The sequence below is a fragment of the Aspergillus pseudotamarii genome (assembly GCF_009193445.1).
Source record: "Aspergillus pseudotamarii strain CBS 117625 unplaced genomic scaffold BDV38scaffold_6, whole genome shotgun sequence".
Taxonomy (NCBI): domain Eukaryota; kingdom Fungi; phylum Ascomycota; class Eurotiomycetes; order Eurotiales; family Aspergillaceae; genus Aspergillus; species Aspergillus pseudotamarii.
Genome location: NW_022475020.1, coordinates 186,712 through 206,593, shown reverse-complemented (window position 1 = coordinate 206,593; position 19,882 = coordinate 186,712). Strand labels below are relative to the sequence as shown.

At 47.9% G+C, this 19,882-nt stretch overlaps 7 protein-coding genes across 7 annotated transcripts; 2 read left to right on the top strand and 5 right to left on the bottom strand.

Moving 5' to 3' along the window:
* Window positions 1–940: 940 nt before the first annotated feature.
* On the bottom strand, window positions 941–2,359 carry BDV38DRAFT_278618 (uncharacterized protein; the record flags this gene model as incomplete). Its single annotated transcript, XM_032058783.1, has 6 exons — window positions 941–1,290; window positions 1,357–1,418; window positions 1,477–1,856; window positions 1,923–1,993; window positions 2,055–2,091; window positions 2,165–2,359. The coding sequence occupies 6 exons, from the start codon at window positions 2,357–2,359 to the stop codon at window positions 941–943; spliced, it is 1,095 nt and encodes a 364-aa protein (XP_031917898.1).
* A 2,536-nt stretch (window positions 2,360–4,895) lies between these two features.
* BDV38DRAFT_278617 (uncharacterized protein) lies at window positions 4,896–7,663 on the bottom strand (the record flags this gene model as incomplete). The annotated part of the gene is made up of 2 exons (XM_032058782.1): window positions 4,896–7,306; window positions 7,384–7,663. 2 exons carry the CDS (start codon window positions 7,661–7,663, stop codon window positions 4,896–4,898), a joined length of 2,691 nt encoding a protein of 896 aa, XP_031917897.1.
* Window positions 7,664–8,643: 980 nt separating this feature from the next.
* BDV38DRAFT_278616 (ketopantoate reductase family protein) lies at window positions 8,644–9,626 on the bottom strand (the record flags this gene model as incomplete). The annotated part of the gene is made up of 2 exons (XM_032058781.1): window positions 8,644–9,476; window positions 9,533–9,626. The coding sequence occupies 2 exons, from the start codon at window positions 9,624–9,626 to the stop codon at window positions 8,644–8,646; spliced, it is 927 nt and encodes a 308-aa protein (XP_031917896.1).
* A 941-nt stretch (window positions 9,627–10,567) lies between these two features.
* Window positions 10,568–12,967, bottom strand: BDV38DRAFT_295659 (Zn(II)2Cys6 transcription factor; the record flags this gene model as incomplete). Its single annotated transcript, XM_032062748.1, has 5 exons — window positions 12,542–12,967; window positions 12,259–12,470; window positions 12,072–12,177; window positions 11,548–12,032; window positions 10,568–11,497 (listed from the first exon to the last, which is right to left on the bottom strand). The coding sequence occupies exons 1-5, from the start codon at window positions 12,777–12,779 to the stop codon at window positions 10,568–10,570; spliced, it is 1,971 nt and encodes a 656-aa protein (XP_031917895.1). The 5' UTR covers window positions 12,780–12,967.
* Window positions 12,968–13,192: 225 nt separating this feature from the next.
* On the top strand, window positions 13,193–14,140 carry BDV38DRAFT_268123 (class II aldolase and Adducin N-terminal domain protein; the record flags this gene model as incomplete). Its single annotated transcript, XM_032056709.1, has 3 exons — window positions 13,193–13,419; window positions 13,471–13,987; window positions 14,060–14,140. The coding sequence occupies 3 exons, from the start codon at window positions 13,193–13,195 to the stop codon at window positions 14,138–14,140; spliced, it is 825 nt and encodes a 274-aa protein (XP_031917894.1).
* Window positions 14,141–14,988: 848 nt separating this feature from the next.
* Window positions 14,989–16,145, bottom strand: BDV38DRAFT_268122 (uncharacterized protein; the record flags this gene model as incomplete). The annotated part of the gene is made up of 3 exons (XM_032056708.1): window positions 14,989–15,336; window positions 15,390–15,693; window positions 15,751–16,145. 3 exons carry the CDS (start codon window positions 16,143–16,145, stop codon window positions 14,989–14,991), a joined length of 1,047 nt encoding a protein of 348 aa, XP_031917893.1.
* An 822-nt stretch (window positions 16,146–16,967) lies between these two features.
* On the top strand, window positions 16,968–18,456 carry BDV38DRAFT_278612 (flavin monoamine oxidase family protein; the record flags this gene model as incomplete). The annotated part of the gene is made up of 3 exons (XM_032058780.1): window positions 16,968–17,285; window positions 17,349–17,649; window positions 17,702–18,456. The coding sequence occupies 3 exons, from the start codon at window positions 16,968–16,970 to the stop codon at window positions 18,454–18,456; spliced, it is 1,374 nt and encodes a 457-aa protein (XP_031917892.1).
* Between the last annotated feature and the right edge of the window lie 1,426 nt (window positions 18,457–19,882).

The following is a 19,882-nucleotide window of genomic DNA, read 5'->3' as shown; positions in this document are numbered from 1 at the left end:
GGTCCACAGAAGGCATAAGACGAAGGCCTGCAAGAGTTGAGAGCCGACTTGCGGTAGTTGAAGTCTGGCTTCAGAGAAGCTGGTGTCCACAATGTCCTCCAACGCATCATGGTCCGTCATATCATCCTTACTGGAGCGAATCGGCCCACAGGGGAGCATTAGACTGAGGATATGATAGTTGCGGTCTAGATTGGTCTGTTTGTTAGCCGATTTATGGTAGATAGCAAACTGACATTTGGAGCTACAATGTATTGCCTTTGGTGAAATTTGGTGGTGAATAATGGTTTGGCATCGGGCCATGTCAAGCATTTCATCACGAGAGTAGCAAACGGGAGGATCATTTCCGTTATTGACCACCACCAGATCTTTGTCACGGTTAAATTCTGCTAGTATTTAGCTGTTCAAAAACTCTCAAAGCAGGGTATATCAAAATAGCCACTCTACGTTCCCACTAATGCCGCATTTCTTCAAAGTCAGACATTTAGCTACCCTTAGGAAGTCGGCCGGACGGCCGTTCGGGTGATTTCCGCCAGTGACAAGGCTTGGTGTGTCTTACTTGGTTTAGAGTCCCAGTGGTGCGACAGTAGCCTGAAAGATGTAAATTAAACGGAGTCTGTAAATAGTTTCACCGAGTTAGTTTCCGGCCAATCCTTAAGGATTGTGGAGTATGTGGTCCGGGCCCACTGGTTTGACTACAAGACTTGGCGCGCGAGTCTAAAGGAGTGGTGGATCCACTGCTGGGCTGTATTCGGTGTACACCTGCCTTAGCAGTCAGTTCATAATAGTGGTAGGTGGCCTCGTAGGGAGACTAGATTGATGGAGATCATAATCATACTATTAATGATCAGGCCTGGTGGGGTATACCAAACATAAAGAAGAGGTGAGAGGAGGAAATAAAAAGTTTTGAAGGAAAAAAGAATTCAGTAGCTTATTCCTATCCTCAAACGCTCTCCTTGACGCTAACATCGGTAGTGACCTGAATACCTGCATGAATGATACGTTCCTGTGACCCATTGTGGCTGGTTTCCACATCAGCCGTGCTGTGTCCTATCACCGGTTTCAGCTTAATACTATTACGCCCCCCAGTCGACAGCCCATTGTATGTCCGGCGGGTCGAACTGCCGTACATCTTCGACGGACCAATGGTGTCATCCTTGCTGGCGAGACCGAGAAGGCGCTGTAACTTCGGGAAGCGGTAGCCGATAAAGGTTTTGAAGGACGGTATGCACGCAATAAAAATGGCGACCGCGACTTCCACGCAAGACCAGTTCATTGCGTCGACCAACACCCCTATGGTTAGAGACATCAGTAAGGAGCTAAATAAGGATGAGGGGATAAGAATTGGTGATAACGCACATGTGTGGTCCTCAGAGAAGGGGTTGAAATAGGTGACTCGGATGATACTAGTCACGCACACACTAGTATCCATATCAGTTATCTCTTCTGCTCCATGTTGCATCGAGGAGGTTAACATACAGGAGACCCAGACTGAACATGACCACCAAGCCGACTCGTTTGCCCATCGCCATCTTCAGCCGCATTAGCTTGGGGATAGGCATTGCAAAGAGGGCCACGTCCGTGGCTAATTTAATGCCAAAATTGGCGTAGTAAAAGAGCGTCATGTCCACACAGTCGCCTTCCACGAGGCCGGTGGCATCCCACGCCTTGTGAACGGGCCTACATTGGAAGATCACAACAAGGACTTCTTCAATTGTTTCGGCGACTAGAATGGCTAACAACAACCAGCATGCCATACGAAATTTCTTCCCCGGGAATATGTGTAGGTAGAGCAGGCAAAAGGAGATCTTGATTGTGCCGAGGGCGAGGACGTAGGCGAGCATGGTGACAAAGTCGAGCTGCAAAACATCGGTCACAATCAGTGGATGGCCGCACAGTTGTGTAATTTAGGATAGTGCCCGTACCTTAAGGAACATGGCCCTGTCGCTGAAACTTTGTACTGTGCCAATGTGCTTGCCGAACCCATATTTCGTCACTGAATACGCGAACTGTTAGAACACCGTATATCGTGATCAGTCTGTCGCAAAGCCACTTACTCAACATACAAGCAAGGCAGAGAACGAACGTAAAAACCTAGATTAGGCAGCTGTGCATTAGCAAACGAAGAAGACAGTCGGCGTGCCAGTCGGGGGAGAAGTAGGCCTACCCAACTAGTCACACATAGTAAATCGTCGAAATTGATCCCCGTGAGATATCGGATACGGACGAAAAGACGCACTAGGAGCCCCGCGGTCGCGATAACGAGGAGCGCTGTATTGCAGAAGATGATCTCCGGAATCCGGGATTGTGCCAGATAGGCTATTCGCTCCGGCGAGAGTGATCTTTCCCAGACCTCTGCCATGGGAAAGACCGGCTAGCCCTCTGCAAAAAACGAGGCTGAAAAGATTTTCCAACAAAGACAGAGACAGTCACATTTGTAGGAGTTTAATTGTGTACAGGAGAGAGCGACGGAGATTCTGCACATATCCCCCTATGGTATGCAAAGCCTGGGCTTGTTTCATCGACCAACAAGGGGGTGGGGATGGTGAGCAATCGATTCGTCAACACGTGGAATCCCCTACCTATCGGTAGGTAGTGTCGCAGACTTGCAGGCCCGTATCGAAATTACGGGGTAAATTAGTAGGCTAATGCAGATCCAGACCGCGCGATTCAGGAACGATTTATACGCCCCACTCGCTAATCCACGGGTTAATATCGCGCAGACACCAGGTGGAGAGCGCCCAAGATAAAGCCTGTGGCAGCATGCCACTGTCTCTCCTGACATAAAGACGTTTTGTCTCCAAGATGCGAATTGTACATTGTTTTGACTTCATTGGTATGTGTTGTGTCTCTTGTTCATTCCTTGCTATAAGATTATCGTTGCAGTCCCCTCAAATATTATATATAGATTAACTGTACTAAAGTTTATATTAATTAGATCCGCCCCCCTGATTGCCCTCCATACCCGTCGCCAGCTAAGGTATATTCATCATCAGACTTAGCATGGGTGCATATACTCGGAAAGGTTAGACATATGGCACACAGATGATGCACAGACCTACCTCACACCCTGAGCCTCCAAGCCCCTATTGTTGTCTCCCAATTCGAGAACGATAAATTGGGGCATCCAGCCCAATCACATGTATTTTTGGAGTCTACCGTTAGTTCTCGCTCGAAGGGCCAGTGGAAAATGGAAGCTGGAAACCAGAACTTACCTTGTGAATCTCGGTTCCCCATCACTGCAGAGGATCTACAGCCCCAGTATAGTACACCGCGAAGAAGATGATCCTTCCTGCAAATGCGACAGGAGTCCAAAGCGCTACTAAGAACAAAATTATAGCTGCGTCACCATGTGTTGTACTGTCCTCGAATCAAATGTATGTTTCAGATCAGATAATCAGATAAGATTATGCGTTGACTTTATATCCTGGCGATGCAAACCCTAATCTTGGTCAGAAAACACCAAGTCCGCCACTGCTGGTCCAGCTACCCCAGGAGTGAAATAATTGGGCAAGATTAACTAGCTTCGCTGAGGTGAACGCACACAACTAATGGCTTGCACACGACTCCAGGTGTGGATTTCTGGACATGACGCGAAAGATTATAATCAGATCACGCTAACCGGTTTCTATATCGGGGATTGGAAGGCGGGGATATCGGCGCGGAGTTTTGGCAAATATTGGAGATGCCTGAAAAGTCCGATTATCTAAGAGTTCTCAGATTCTGGCATTATATATATGACAAGACTATCTGAATGATAATGGGAGAGGTAGCCTTAATATTGAAATCCGATTTCCATGTTAAACGCTACCTAAGCTCCGACACAGCACACAAGGCGATCGAAGGGAAGCAAGAGTGTCCATGTTGTCAGCGGTAAGTCCTACGCCCCGTAGTTTGTATATAAAAGGGGTATGTTCTATGATACCGCGTTTTCAAAGGTCTGGTGTAAGAAGTTCTCCAATGATCGATAGGTCGATAGATCGAGCAATAGATAGGCCGTTGGGTGCTTTAAGTATAAACAGCCGAGCCGATCGTGGAAGAACAGTCCAAATATACAACCATCCATAGGGCTTATTGGAGATATCATTATCCACTGGATTAATAACACAACTCGCACACCAAAAGAATAAATACAATTGTGCAGAATATGCAATTCTTAACCTTTATTTCTCGTTCTCGGGCCAAATTTGACATCGGATCGGATCATCGGAGATATTGGGCTTCCTCGTCCATATGTTGCAGGGGTTAAATCAGCACGTGTACACTGGGCCCAGATTATCGACGGCTAGGAAATGTTCAGGCTCTTCAAATAGACTTTAAGGGCAGGAGCAAAAAGAAAGTCATCAAAAAGAGCCAAAAACATATAACAGCATCAGTACGGTGGCGGTGGATTTGGCCTCTTTGGTCCGCCTTGAGGAGAAGAACCCTACCAATTCATTGGTTTCAATGAACTGAGGTACTTTCAGTTAGACTGCATATATGGCTCCAGAACGTGGAAGTGATATGTTGGATCCCATTCAGCCAACCGCGCCAGGCTTGAGTAAGTCCACAATTCCTTGGACTCTGGCCTTTTTGACCCACAACAAAGCCGTAAAGCCGCCCTCATACCGCTGATTCATGTTGATCCTTCCTGAATTAACGAGAGCTTCACCGCGCTGTGACCATTGTCCTCCACCACAGTCTCCATCACATACAGCATTGGTGATGCGCCATCCTTGTCCAGTATGTTCGTCCCTACAGCCTCCATCTGAAGCAGTATCTTCACTTTGGAGTATCCTCCCCCCGCCGCCGCAACCGCAACCACTGTGGAGCCCTTTTCGCAGCCTCTATGGGCAGCCATGCCTTCTGTATGGGCAAGCGATTTGAAAATTTGTCACTCGACCTATCGGCTGCGAAGATCAAGAGCCTTTCGTCACCGCCGGAGCTGTTGACGTCGACTTTGTCAGAACATAAAGCTGCGTTTGCAATCGTGCGGCCAAGCCGACGATCCTCCACGTCTTAAACTCCTCATGTTGAAGAATCCTCTTGAGAACCGAGGTTATGCCAAAGTTGGCGGCCATCCACAATGTATTGCACTCGTCACGTTTATGGGCGGGCGGCTTCTCAACTAAGGTAATTTCGGACCAAGAGGCATAGACATCGGATTTCGGATCACATATTCTGGCAAGGTATGGTTCCAGTCTTTCGTCATCATTCAGTCTTGCGGCCTTGACATGATAATGCCAGTTATTGGCAGAATACTTTGAGAAGGCTCTATTGACATTGATTGAAGTTGAATCTCCTGAGTGGGTCTGATCGACCCGTGGCATGAATTTATTCATATATGTGACGCAGCTGACTGCAAGGGCACGCTGTGCTTCCTTCATATCGATTGAGCCAAGTTCGCTGTTGAGACCAAAGCCACTGTCCTGCATCAGGAACTCTCGTGCTGTTTGATGCAGAAAAAACACCTTTTCGTCGTTTACTGACAGAAGTATACCGCACCAGTTTCGCAATGAGATCTGAAAGTTTTCGTCTGATTCAAGCTCCAATTCATCTCGTTCGAGGTCGAGATGCAGAGCAACGTTCATCTCTGTCAGGGTCAAAGGGCGCCTTGCTGCCAGCACAACGCCAAAGGCCTTTCGTGCCATGTCTATATCCTCTGATTTATTGAGAATCTTCGCATATGCATCGTTGACGCTTTTGGGGAGTTGATCCGATAATATGAAGACGTCATCAATGCCATTTTTGACTTTTCTGAAGCTATGCCTTTCGAGATAGTCGAAAACAAGGTGGATCCAGAGGTATGTACGGTGGTTCATTTGCAGTAGTTGGTCTTCCAAGTGGCTTTGGACGGTTGTATTGAGACCCTTGTTTTGAGCCAGTAGCCCAAGACGATGTTTAATGACGATGTCCACTTCTTGACCAATCTTTTCGGATTCATTCTCTCCCGCTATGTGAATATGAGGAGATTGATCAATAAGCTCATGGAATTCCGACATGATCTTATCGTACGGTCGGCTGGTGAGGAGAAATCTCGCACTGGTTTCAGCATTATCTTGAATGGATTTTATCTTTTGTGTCAGGCCGGTTAATTCAGATTCCTTGCATTCGTCTAGAGCGTCTAAAACGAAGACAGTCCGTCCGATATGAGGGTCCTCTAATACCCGAGCAAAGATATCCCAGAGCGCAGGTAACACGTTGACCAGGTTATCTCCATTATCACTGAATGACTTCATTGCAAGTTTGATCAACGCAGGGTTGCTCGTAAAAAGCTGGTGTAGCAATGCGCAAAGGGCTTGTTTCTGCGTGTTCTGAACTTGATCCTTGAAGAAAAAGTAGCATACCGTGGCCGATGAATTGGATTGGGGCAACACATTGTCGATGAGATGCTTTGCCAGAACGGACTTGCCACATCCAGAATCTGCTGAAACAATCAGCAGGCCTTTATCATCCTGTAACCACTGGTGAAGATGAGGCTGTTCCAAAAGCCATTCGCCGGTGCCCTCGAGTCGATCCGGGACTCCGCTCTTATACGATTCATAGGAGGTATCCATGTCGTTGCTAGCCAGACAGAAGAGCTGCCTACATTGGCGTTCATCATCTGACAATACTTTCTCATACCGCTGACGCTGGATATTAGGGCCCTGAATATCAACTTCCAGATATCGCTGAGCCAGTGGAAGAAGCTTTTGCAGCGACTCAAAATTGTGACGAGTGTTTTCTTCAACCTGGTTTAGATGCTGTCGGGATACCTCGTTGCTGATCACTGCGGCATATTGCTGAACAATCCTTTCGAGACGTTTGATCGATGATACCATTCCGCTCCAATTTTCTGCCTCGAGGATATCACCAACAAAATTTTGCTTCCAGCTGCCATGGAAACGCAAAACACTTGTCACCTGAAACTGCAAGATGTGGTGATACAATTTGACCAGGTTGGCATTGAATTGTTCGTTCAGCGCAGGATGATCGGCGTTTTGGCTAGAAGCTGACCACAATATCCGCTCGAGTTCGACATAATAGGGAATGCGACCAGTCACATAAGTGAAGCCACTCTTGTTAGCCTCCGTGACACTATGGGGATTCGTCAGCAATGGCAGGAGAATGCAGACACCAGCCCATGCCAGGGGCGCTTCTGGCGACGCCTTGACAGCTTCACGAACAAAGACTTTCACGGACAGAATCCAGTCTGCAGCCTCGGAAAAGCTTTCCTGAATACCAGTCCTTTGGTCTTGTGTGTGTTCCAGGCCGTTTTTGATGATAATATCCAAGTCTTCGTGGCGGTTTGTCTCACGCTTCTCATTGATCTCATTCTGGCTATGGTCATCTTTTTTCTGTTAGTATCTGAACGCCGCATCTAAATATTACAAAGATCCGGAAAGGTAAAGACCGGAAACAACTCACTGATCTCCTCTCTTTGCTTTGCCAATAATTCCTCAAATTTATTCACTAGGCCTCGATCGAGTTGCTTATATGCTCGGTTCCAGAGTGATTCATCGCGCGTCAATATTTCTTTGCCCGGTGAATCATCCACCACCTTGAGAATCTCTTCTGTAATAGGTTTCTCTTCTTGAGCTGGCGGAGTAGCAGGTGCCCAACTGCGAACGACCGTGTCTGCTGGGTAATAATTGTTTTGGAGTGGTGGCTTCTTTCTAACCAATTTTCTCAGTCCAAAACAGCCCATTTTGCCAGTGCAAGACTGATTTTCAGGGGGGAGAGGGGGATTGAACCCCGTCTTTGTTCAATTAATAAAAGTCAGAATTCCACATCAGCGGCTGAATGGGAGCTGAGAAAATACGCCATGAGAACCCAATAGTAAAGGGGATGGCTGGCTGGTGCATCGACGACAGCGCTAGAGAATCGCCAATCGCCACCGGCAATCAATGGCAGCTGAACAGACGATCGGTATCTCTCTTAAGTTAACCGAGCCCCTCCACTTTTTCTTCCGGGCGTAGTCTGGTTGGCGCAGCTGAACAATTTCCCCTACAGATGCGGATCATCTCAAGACCCATACTAACGTAATCTGACGCCGAACTGGTGCCCCGACCGCCGTTCGATATCTTGGGATTAGCTCCCTCTAAGGCCCATGGCTGGAGACTTGAACAGGCCTCTGACTTACTATTAACGTTTATTAAGAGCCGTTATTAGTAATAATCCTCTTTGGTAGATATCTAGGTTCCCGACGCTTAGGGGTAGGTAACAAACATAGGGTGTCTAAAGATAGAATAAGTTCCTTGAACTTTAAGACGCGGCAAACTTTTTCAGGATCGGACTAGTCAATAATCTCAATACCTAAATAGGCTAGTATTATTAGCAGATGATATAGTGGAACCTAACAAATAAATCTAATTGGGTAATATATAGTGCCTTGGTGTTAGTGAACTTGATAATATGTTAGATTCTCGACTCAGTCCACAAGTCTGGATACGTCCGAAATAGTGTTGTCAACCAAGACCCGCAAGTGGACCGAAGACTTTTACAGGAGATCATTAGTGAGCCGTAACTGCATAGATATAGACCAGTTATACCCCAATAATAATGCACAGTGAGCAGGGTGTCTATTCGAGCTCACATGTGTGGGCAGCAGCCCATGACACTTAGGACGATTGATCTAATCGCTAAACAGGCTTGTGACACGGACACTTGACCAGGTTTGAGCAATTTTTACGGGCTATCTGACTGGTATCTGGCTTCCCACAAGCCTTTCTTCTCCATTATTTTAACTTGCAAACCCTTGACCAGATTGTAGATAATACGGAGCGTCGGCATAGATACGCCCAACGATGCTCCCTCCCGCAGCGGCTCTCCGACTAAGTTCTCAACCTCCATCAGATTCCCTTTCTCGTAATCCTGGAGCATACTGGGCTTGAAGTACGACTCAGCCCCATCCTGAGTCATGACCGCGTTGATCAGGTCCTCTTGTAAAGTGATACCTTTAGCTGCAGCCGCAGCGCGGATCTCAAGTATGATTGGTATTACCAACTCTTCCACAAGATGTTGACACATCCGTATGCGCGAAGTGTCCATTTGCAGTGCCGTGGCCACAGCGTTAAATGATGAATTGTACGCAAGCTTCCTCCACCGCATGCCAGGCACATCCGCGTTGAACGTGATGTCAAGGTGGCCGTTAGGATTGTAGAGTGAAACATAGCGTCTGGCGGCATCCTCTGCCACTTTAGCCGGTACTAACGGACTGGAAAAGGGCCCAATCCTCTGCATATCGGTATCGCTATGCAAGATCGTCCCACTAGGCAATATGGATGCACCTGTGAAAACAACGCTACTGATAAGAGGATTGGTGGGAAACCGGGCAGCGAGGGGCTTTTCAATGTTCACGCCGTTCTGAGCAAGGACAATAGCCGTCTTGCCTGGCGTTATTGCGGGAGCAATGATCTCGGCCACTGTTGGGGGCACATCTGCAATATTCTTGGTCGTCACCACGATAAACTCGAAGGGCTCGGTACCCTTATCTGAAACATCAGGAACGCTTCTCATAACTGCGATGATGGTTAGGATGGCTCTTCGCAACTAGGTACGGGATTGAGTAACATACTTGCTGTTGGCCTCCAGGATTTGATGTTATCACCAAAATCAACCGAGTCGATATCTATACCTTGCTTTACAGCACGATCATACGTCGATCGCATTACTGCTGTTACTTCAACTGACCCTCCGTATTCCAAGGCGTAAGCACAAACAGTGCCAATGCCGCCAGTGCCGACCACAAGTACCCTGCTCTTGGCCGTGTTGAAGGTTCTTAATTGGAAAGTCGTGGTGGTTTTTCAGATTTCTTGGTCGTGGTGCGGAGAATCTGTGTGGTAGGCTTCATAGACGCTCAAATTACTAGGTGATCAAGGCAGCAAAATCGCTCACCAACCCATGGCCAGGTGTGTAAGAAATTCTTTCACATTCCGTACCACCTCTACGCCTGATCGTCTAGTGAATTTGACAGGACTAAGCATGGCTCCATCTTCCAGCCTACGACCCCGCAGATCATCGAGAATGTACCTCATTTTTTAGATTAAGGTAGACAACGTCAAGAGGTTGACATCGGGATTGTTGCCCCTCGGACAGCCTTGGGGCGTGAAGTCCTTAGCAGCTCCACCTTGACATCAGTGTCTTCTAGCTTGGGAACACAACAAACGTGTTGTTGATGCCGGAGGCGAAGCAAGGGCCCGCTCAAACGGAATATGAAACCGATACCATCGGAAAAAAGGTCCGAGTTACGGGGCCCATTCCAAAGCGGAAGTTGATAGCGATTGGACGGGAGTACTCGATGTAGGGTTTGATCAGAGTGGAGCGATCAGCTTCTCAGGAAATTAGAGCTTTATCTTCCTATATTTGTAATTTTGAGAGCTTGTTAAGACTAAATCTATCTTTATATTAATCTAAAATTTATACTATTTTACTTTACTATTTCCTATCCTAAAGCCTTCTGGATCGGCATATGAGTCGGTTCTGTTGCATGCATCATTCATAGCAATTCATTCAAAGCCACACAATTTTGGGATATAGGGAGTGAGAAGGAACACCTCCTCTCTTCACTAAAAAAGACTTGAAAGACGTAGTAAATGGAGCTACGTGACTTTCAACTCAACATCAAACGGACCCCTGTTTTTTCAAGCACTTGACGCCAATGACATTTCTGTTGCTGTTGGTGGGAGGGGCCAGTCTTCCAAAGATCTTCCAGAACATGAAGTCCCGTCCTAAAGCCTTCAATCCGGTAGACTTTTACATGAGAGTACCAGCTGCGAAATCGGTCCTGCATTGCCACGTCAAAAGTAGCGCTGGCAGCAATGAAGACAGGCCAGAAGAGTGGTGCCGCTAACGCTTCTTGTGTTCCAACTTTCAGACTCTCAACCGTCTCCATACTGTTTAATACCTGGTTGACATAGGGCAGGAGGAAGTGATGGCCAACCTGTCGGATGTTCTGCGCGAAATAGATGATGAGAGCGTTGTGGAATGCCAAGGTGTGCTGATGTACAATTTTGGCGCTGACCGATGTATTTATTTTGGTGCATCCTTCGAGGCCCACTACTGCAGGCCAGTCTATTATGGCTTTTCCCAGTTGATCGCATTCTTCCATCAAAGAGTCCGAAACCTGAGTGACCGAATCCGCATCACGTACCTCGTCCAACTTGTCGGTTAATTCGATGACTTCGATCAAAAGGATGAGCAAACCATGAGGAATTCCATAGATCCTCTCGCAGCTGGACATTCGCGTTTCAAGATCCATATCTATGCCTGCTGGGAAGCCAGACATCTGAGCGCCAAGAAGATCGCGGCAAAATATATCAGGCGACCCGTCTCCGGGCGTATCCGCTGCGAATGGAAGATCTTGAGTGCGCCGACTAGACCGAGGGGCCGTGCTTTCATAAATTGTGCGCAAGTAGAAATATATTCGATGAAGTGTCTGAGCCTTGGTCGAGTACTTACGTTTCCATTTCTGCGCCTGGGTGATTAGGCGAAAACACCCATTTAGATGAATACCACAAGTATCAGTATCACCAGATATGACCTAGGATAAGCTTAGTTGCTTCAAATGACAGTTATAGGGCTTTGACTTACGTCCATGGTGATCATAGATAGTGTAGTCGCTAAGAACTCCTTGTATCTTGGGGGAGACTTGGCGTAGAAATAGCATTCGACAGCATTCCTGAGCAGGTTGATTGCTTTGCAGCGGTATTTGCTTGCAGCTGCTCGCCAACTTAGAGCATCATCTGTCCGCACATGCGACTGGCCATCATTGGACAGAAGAAATGAGCTAATGGCCAGTAACGTACACAGGAGAGCTTCACGAATCATGGAAGTTGAACCTTGCATACTTAATTCGCCCATGGCCTGAAGAGCTATCGGTAGGTGAACGATCTTCCATGGGCTTTTCTCGTGGTCGATGACACAAAAGAGGTACAGAACCCGGTGGGAATAGTGATACATGAGGAAATTTTCATCAGAAGAGAGGTGCGACGAAGTGGGTCGTACGAGGAACGGGGTTGGAGGCAAGCCCTGGGAGGGCGCAAGGAGAGTCTGTGACTCATAGCTATCGTGCAAAGCTCCAACGTCGAGGAGAAAAGCATCATCATATGTCCCACGAGGGGTGGGCATATCCCCAGAGATCTCCGCCGATACCGATTCCAGACGACGATCCTGCTGCCCCCCTAGAACGGCAGCCAGACCGAGAGGGCTCCATGAGGGTAGCTCACAAGTACCTTCTAGAGACACCACCGGGGAACTCTGAGAAGATTGTTGACCTGTCTCAGTAAGAGCTGGCGATCTCACCGACTCCAATTGAACCGGGTGCGAAACAGCCGTCGTCTGGGATGAAATGGATGTACTATTCCTGTGGCGCCCAGCTGTTCCAAGGACGCCAAAACAATCAATAAAATGGGAGACTTCCTCACGAGGGTTAGCTGTACCGTCGTAAGCCAGCAGGTCCAAAGTATGGAGAATCTCGTCGATGTGACTGGACGGGAAAACAACTCTCCTAGAGTCTATACTATTGATCAGGATGAGATCACGCAAGCAAGTACCAGGCAAGTATTCCCATAATTTCCCGCCATACCTGGGACAATATTACTGCGTGCTGCAGAAGGGTAGGGTCCGTCCTGTTCGTCGGCATCGTTACGAACCCATTGGAGCCTTACCCCATAGCCTTCGCACTTGCAGCCTTTGTGGAAACACTGAAGACATTGGGGCTTGGTCTCGTCACATCTGATTCTCCGAGCACGGCATGTCCAACAGCCTGTGAATGTCTTGGTGTGCTTTCTGACCTTCGTATCGCCGAGGCGGCCCGTGGACATTATGGGCCCTCCGGCTCGTTCAAGATCGCCGCGAAGAACGAGCAATTGGAGAGGCAACACTAAGCGTGGAAGGGAGATCAGTTGAGGCGATACACGAGGAGGTTCACCAGTATGTGCAGAGCGATTGACACAAGGAAGGAGAGAGCGACGGGTCAACTATTAAGGCTTGCAAGAGCCGTAGGGCGGGGTAACGGCAATGGCAAATATGGGTTCCATTTCCCAATTCGTTAATGGTAACCGACAGCGTGGCCCGCTGATAACCCTACCAACACCGACATGCATGTCAATAAAGCAGGATAACACAGGATACAACAGGTTGAAACTCATCGTACTATAAGCTCAAACGTTTACCATTACCTACCAGCACAGCATTCAGAATGTCGACTACTACCACTCTTGAGACAGTCAGCACAATGGATCCCCAACCGGTAAAACAGGGGAAAGATCAGTGTTTCTCCACTGGCGGATACTCTTTCCCAGGCATTCCTCACTTTGACAACCCCTACAAGAGCCGCCACTGGCAACTGGAGCACATGGCTGCCGCATTCAGAGTCTTTGCGAGAAAAGGCTACACAGAAGGTACTGCGGGACATATCAGTCTTCGTGACCCTGTGCAACCCAACACTTTCTGGATCAACCCGTGAGTTCCGCATCAACCCGCGCAAATTGCCAAAAGTGCTTACGATATAAGCTTTGGAGTTCACTTCGGCCTGCTGAAAGCAAGTGACATGGTCCAGATTGATGAAGAGGGTCAGGCCATAGGAGGAAATAAGGTCGCTGTCAACGCGGCAGGGTTCAAAATCCACAGTGCCATCCACAAGGCCCGTCCTGATATTAATGCTGCTTGTCACACGCATTCGGTGGCGGGCAAAGCTTGGTCAACCTTTGGACGACCTTTAGATATCATCAGTCAGGATGCTTGTACCTTTTTAGGGATTCAGACCGTCTATAAAGAATTTGGAGGAATTGTACTTGAGGATACAGAGAGTGAGAGGATCGCTGAAGCGCTAGGCGAGAAGAACCGTGTCATGATACTACAAAACCACGGCATTCTCACTACTGGGGCAACTGTTGACGAGGCAGCTTATCTTTTCACACTCATGGAACGAAGCTGTGAAATTCAGCTTATGGTCGACAGCACAAATCTCCCCAAGAGGTTCGTTGGCCCAAAGGAGGCAGAGTACACTGCAAAGGTGAATCAAGATCCCGTAAGTTATTATATGCCATCATACCTCCTGTTGCGGAGTAAGTGCCAGTGCTGATCAGTTATCTATTAACAGGAAACACTCTATATTGAATTCCAGCCAGATTTCAACTATGAGGTTTGGAAGTCAAATGGAGAGATAGCCTGTGGGTTGTAGCGATGGCAGCGAAGTGAAATGAGAGGTACAAAATGATGACCATATTGTTTAGAGTGATTGGTCAAGGATGCTTAATATTAGGCCATGGTAACAGCACACAACTGTGCATAGACTATTCCGCTGCAAGCTTCCTTGTACGGGCGTTCTCCTTCAAGCTGGAAAGCACAAGGGGCATACGTTTCTGTCCGATTAATAAGATAAAATGAATAAAAGGAACAATAAAGTCCAAAATTAGATTATTTCTAAGGAGCATCAAGGATTCACTCTAACTTGTTACTGGCACGAACGATGCGACTGTCGTGATTGACATGACAATACATAGTAAAAAGCGGCTACCACCCCTCGAGCAGGATGGGAATGGGCTGATGTTGTAACTTTGGGTTAAATTCGTTCCATCGTGGTCGACTAGGTATCCAGGACCCGGCCTTGAGATACCCCCAACCATGACTACCACGTTTTACTCGAATCCATCTCTATCAATTAAGCCAACAGGTTGGCATGTGATGCCATGACGACACTTCATGACAGCCAGGCGGCTGAGTGGTTAACAAGTGCAACGTCCATCAGTTAGTTGAGTGAGTCTGCTTGCAACAACCTTGAGCCGGAATTTTATCTGAATTGAGAATTCTACTTTTTAGACACTTCTAAAATGGTGTGAGCGTAAGTACCATCACTTCCCCCTCATGTAATGGTGCAAAAGAACAGAAATCTCTGCCGTTGCCATCATGTGGCCTAATCGCAGGATAGTCCTAATGACAGCTCTGAGGTCATGAAAGTTTACAATGTACCACACAATATATATCTCCCAGAGTAGTATTGCAACCGGATGAATTGTATTAACACGGTTATTAAACCTCAATAAGCTGTTCCAGTGTATGGTCAATAAAGTCCCGCTGTTCCTCCAGCCACCGCCTCATCTCTGGAAGCTCAAACGCCCGCCGCCCCTTGATGCGATCACGTTCCTCCTTGATCTTCATACGGAACCGCTCTTCGACGATTTCCATACGATAGTTGGTGTACTGAGTGTACAGCTCACTCGTGTTGCTGATGGCACGGACGCCGTTGAGAGTTGTCTCGTCAGGAACAACAGGATTCTTCGGCCGGAAGGAAGTGACCATTGCAATGCGTTCACGGCCACCAAACGCTTTTAAAGCTTGGTGTTGAAGATAACGTCCTTGCATAATCACGGCGGTGCCCTTTAAAGCTGTTAGCAGCTGCGATTTCAGAAGTATCACGATTTCACGCTTACCATACTAGGACCGCGAACCTTCCTCACCCCACCGTCAGGAAGTTTGATTGCAGTCTCTCCACCGATCATCCCCGTGCAGTCAGAAGCCATTGTCACGCAAACAAAAGGGACACTATCGTAGTGCCAGGCAACAGCAGCTGTCTGATCTCCTGAGCCAACCGTTGCCACATTCTGGTCATTTACTGAGATATTCACGTTAGCAACTTCGTAATCATAACATGGAACGAGTTCGATGCCCGCAACATCTGAAACGATCTTTAGGACTTCTGGTGACCACCACAGGGAGAAGCAGAACGGGGCGTTGCTGTCAAGCCATCAGTATTCATCGAAATTGTGACAAAGGGGATGCCAGTACACGTACTCAGGTGTCAGGCCACGGATCAACTGAGGAGTCAAGTCCGATCCAAATCGGCAGTTCTCGAGTGACCATTCGCTAAAAAGCTCAGCTCTCATCTGCATCATAGCTTCCTTTGTGAAGAGGGGGAAAGGGTCCGACACAGCATTAGGAGAGATCCCATGGCCCTCAAGACCGATGTCTTTCATCATAGTGATGTGCTGTGGTGGTTCAAAAGCAAGATGCTCCGTTGGGTTAAAAGGAACTCGTTTTGTTTGACGCGCTTCATCGATCAGGTTGAGTGGAAGCTCCTGAGAAGGGCGTGTAGGCTTCTTTAGTCTGGGGCCCTCCACGATAGGGGCCCTTGGACGACTCGGGCTGGGAGGGCTGAGTGGTGTTTCCGTGGTAGTAACAGCAGGCATCGTCAACACTGTGGTAGTGGTGTGGCTCAAAGCAATTAAGTATAGCTTGAGTAATGACTTTTGCTCTCAACTTTTTCAGATTGAACTTAACTCGCAAACGGTTGGCCTTGTGGAAGGGCAGATGGTATATTTATGCTACGGTGGTCCAGCTATCTATGTGCTTTCCCCGAACCGGCCGTACGACATGCCCTGAGAAGACCCATCTGTTGAAAGAAATGCCTTGAGCCCGGGATACCCTCAAACCTGTAGTCAGAAGACCCCAGTCCGTCCTGTCACATACTGTCGCCACACACAATCTACCTCCGAGCCTGGGTATCGTTTCCGAAAATGGTTGTGTCCGTAAAACACGCGAATGCCATCATACAGCCAAGCTTGCGAGATGCATTTTAGCTGCCTTAGATGGGGAAATTCTGTCCGAGAGCTTATGGGTGGTGGTCATGGCACATTTGCAGGAGACTGGCCTCCGCGGGAAAAGCCGCGTGGGTCCACTCCTTCGCTACGGGATGTGGAAGAGGCATGCATCGCCGTGACATACTCAAGCTTGGGGATGTCGTGGCTCATGTCGCATGTTTTGTCCGTTTTCGTCAAATCTACCAAATACATGAACACCTTGGCCCACCGCTCTCACATATTCAATAGAACCATATACAGTTGAGTACTTTATGGTACGAAACTCAAATACTGGGATATCGCTTCGTCTCTATACCTGTCGTTGGCTCAGGCTACAACGCATCCTATCTCAGATTTCTCATAAATAATCCTTCGCCGTCGATCAAACTTTCAAAATCTTCTATTGTTATTTGTTATAGGCCGTTGCACATAATGTTTGATGTCGCTATTGTTGGTGCGGGGATGAGCGGGCTGCAGGCTGCCGTCTCTGCGAAGCAGGCTGGGCTCTCATTCTGTGTCATTGAGGCTAGGGATCGTGTCGGAGGCAAGGTCTGGAGCATCCCGCTCGCCTCTGGCCGAGGCACTGCCGACCTTGGTGCGGCCTGGATCAACGATGAGCTACAGCCCCGTGTCACGGCCTACGTCCGGCAATTCGGAATGAAGACTGTCTGTCAGCCCATTGACAAAACGGCTATAGTTCGGATCTCTGGAGATGAGCGTCTTGAGTTCCCCTTTGGTGTGATTCCCGATGTAGGTATCCCCGTTTGCCCGTGTGGTGTGGCCCAGCTTCAATCCGACTCACAAAATGTCTAGTTTCCACCGGAAGAGAAGACCAACCTAGAAATGATTCGCGATCACATCGAGGCAGAATCTCAGAAGAAAGAGGCTCCAAAGTTGGAGGATGACCAGGTTTCTCTCGACACGTATGTGCGCAAGCTGGGTGCTACGGAAAAGACTTGCAAGATGGTGAACCTCTGGGTACGAGCCATGCACGGTCTTGAGTCAACTGAGGAGTCGGCAGCGCATTTCATCGACTACTGCCGCAGGAACCACGGTCTTCTCGCAGCCCGAGCTGATGACCACACGGGTGGCAACTACTTGCGCTTGCAGGGCGGTAGGTCTTAAACAAAGCAAGGGCTCCGAACTGATACTGACGTCTTAGACAGGGACTCAGGACATTGCACGTGGTATTGCCCGCCTGATCGGGGATCAACACATCTATACTTGCCATCCGGTGCAGTCCATCCATGACGAGCAAGAAAAGGTCACAATTTACACCAGTAACGGCAAAAGCTTCGTCGCCAAAAAAGTCATAGTATATGTCCCAAGTGCTTTATTTAGGGATATAAAATTCACGCCTCCCCTTCCAGCCGCTCTTCAGGAGCGCTCCAGCAATACAAAGCTCGGGCACTATAGCAAGGCCATTGTTTGCTATGATAAGCCCTGGTGGAGAGACCTAGGCTACAATGGGTTTCTTTTCAGTTATGTCGGTCCTGTTAGCATTGTCCGAGACTCCAGTGTTCCAGAGAAGAATTATTACAGCTTGACATGCTTTGTCAACGGCAGGGTGGGAGCAGAATGGGCTAAACTGAACCCCCATGCGCGACGTCGAGCCGTTTTGGAGCAGCTTGCAAAGGGTTACAACGTTGGTCGATCGTCAGAGCTCTGGCGTCCCATCGAATTCTTCGACCAAATCTGGAAACACGAGCCCTACAGCCAGGGTGCTCTCTCTCCGATTCCTGCTCTCGGCCACTACGTCAAATATCAATCTGTGCATGGCAAGCCCGTGGGAAACATTCACTTTGTTGGAACTGAGTACTCCGACCATTGGAAGGGCTATATGGAAGGTGCATTAAATTCCGGCGCGCAGGGAGCTGCAGAGGTGGCGAGGGCGCTAAAGATTCCAGGATCACGTTTATGATTGTATTTTTCCAGCGCAGGCGTCAATAACCTTCATGTTGTAGTATCTGGGTATACTAGCTATATTTATGGTTTACTTCAAAACATCCGGTTTTGTCGCCATTGATGACCGGTTTGAAGCACCGCTGTGACGAAATAGCTTCCTGCATCTCACTGGAGGATTGCCTATACGCCTTGGTGATATAAACAGCACTCTAACTAGCGAGAGAAAAAAACTAAAAAAAAAGAGAAATACAATAAACAAAAAACCTTTCTATAACCTGAGGAAAGTTGTACCCAGAATGACCTCATCCGAGATAAGGTATGAGTGGCAGACTCCAACTCGCTTGCTTTTGCTCTTTTATTTGTGCTTGGGGGTTACCGCTGGGTTTCTAATGGCCCGACCCTCATCTCGGAAGCTGGACCCGAGTTCATTCGCTCACAATTTCCCTGCGTAGGAGGATCGTAGGCAACCAAGACCTTATCTTCGGAGAACCATGAAACAAGGACGATCTAGATTTATTCTCCTCTCATCTTCTGCATTTCAGTTCATAGCTTATTCCCACTTCTTAACGCCCTGGTTTCCTTTTGGATCAGCTCGGGATAGAAAGCGTTTGCGTCGAATTCTATTTAGCAAAGTTCATGGTACCCAGAGCCCAATTTACTTTTCTCTGTATGACGCACAACGAAGGATTCAATCCGAATCCATTACGAAGACGCCACGAACTGCTGCAATGACATTTGAATATCCCAGCAGAGCCCACCCGGCGACCTGGCGTTTTGACGGGCCGACCCTCCCTAACCCGGACTAGGTTCCGTCCCGTACCCTGACCCGGGAGTTTATCCGGTGCCTCGTATGACAGTCACACCTAGATATAGATCTAGATAAAAAACATAGTAAGCCCTAGGGGCCCTTTTGATATAGGCAACAATACTCCAGATTGTCGGAATAGAGTTTCCAGAGTTCGATAAAAGTGCCTGAACTAGTACTATTAGTACCAATCCGTCACCTGGTTGTAGATATATATTTTGGGCGTGTATACCCGCAGGTGACGCTCCCTGGGCTAAAGCTCATTCAATTCACTCCACTTAAAGACGAAATATAGAAATAAGTGAAACAAAATAATCAGAAGTCATGTCTACTCGACTACAACAATCATAAAGTGTCAATCCATGCTTTACACACCTCATTCCCAACGCCATAAAGTACACAGTTAATAGGAGAGAAGTAAGGCGAGGTACCACGATCGCTACGCAAAGCATGTTATCAGATCAGGACTGGCCATAAAGGGGCTGTATCGTCAATTCGAGAATTTTATTTGAAGGCCAAACCATGCTCAATTGTTTCGTTTGATTTCTCGATACACAAAAGATCTGTTCTAGAGGAGGTTGATCATCGCCCGAAATAGGTAAGATTGCGGGGGCTAGAGCCTAGAGGATACATCTCT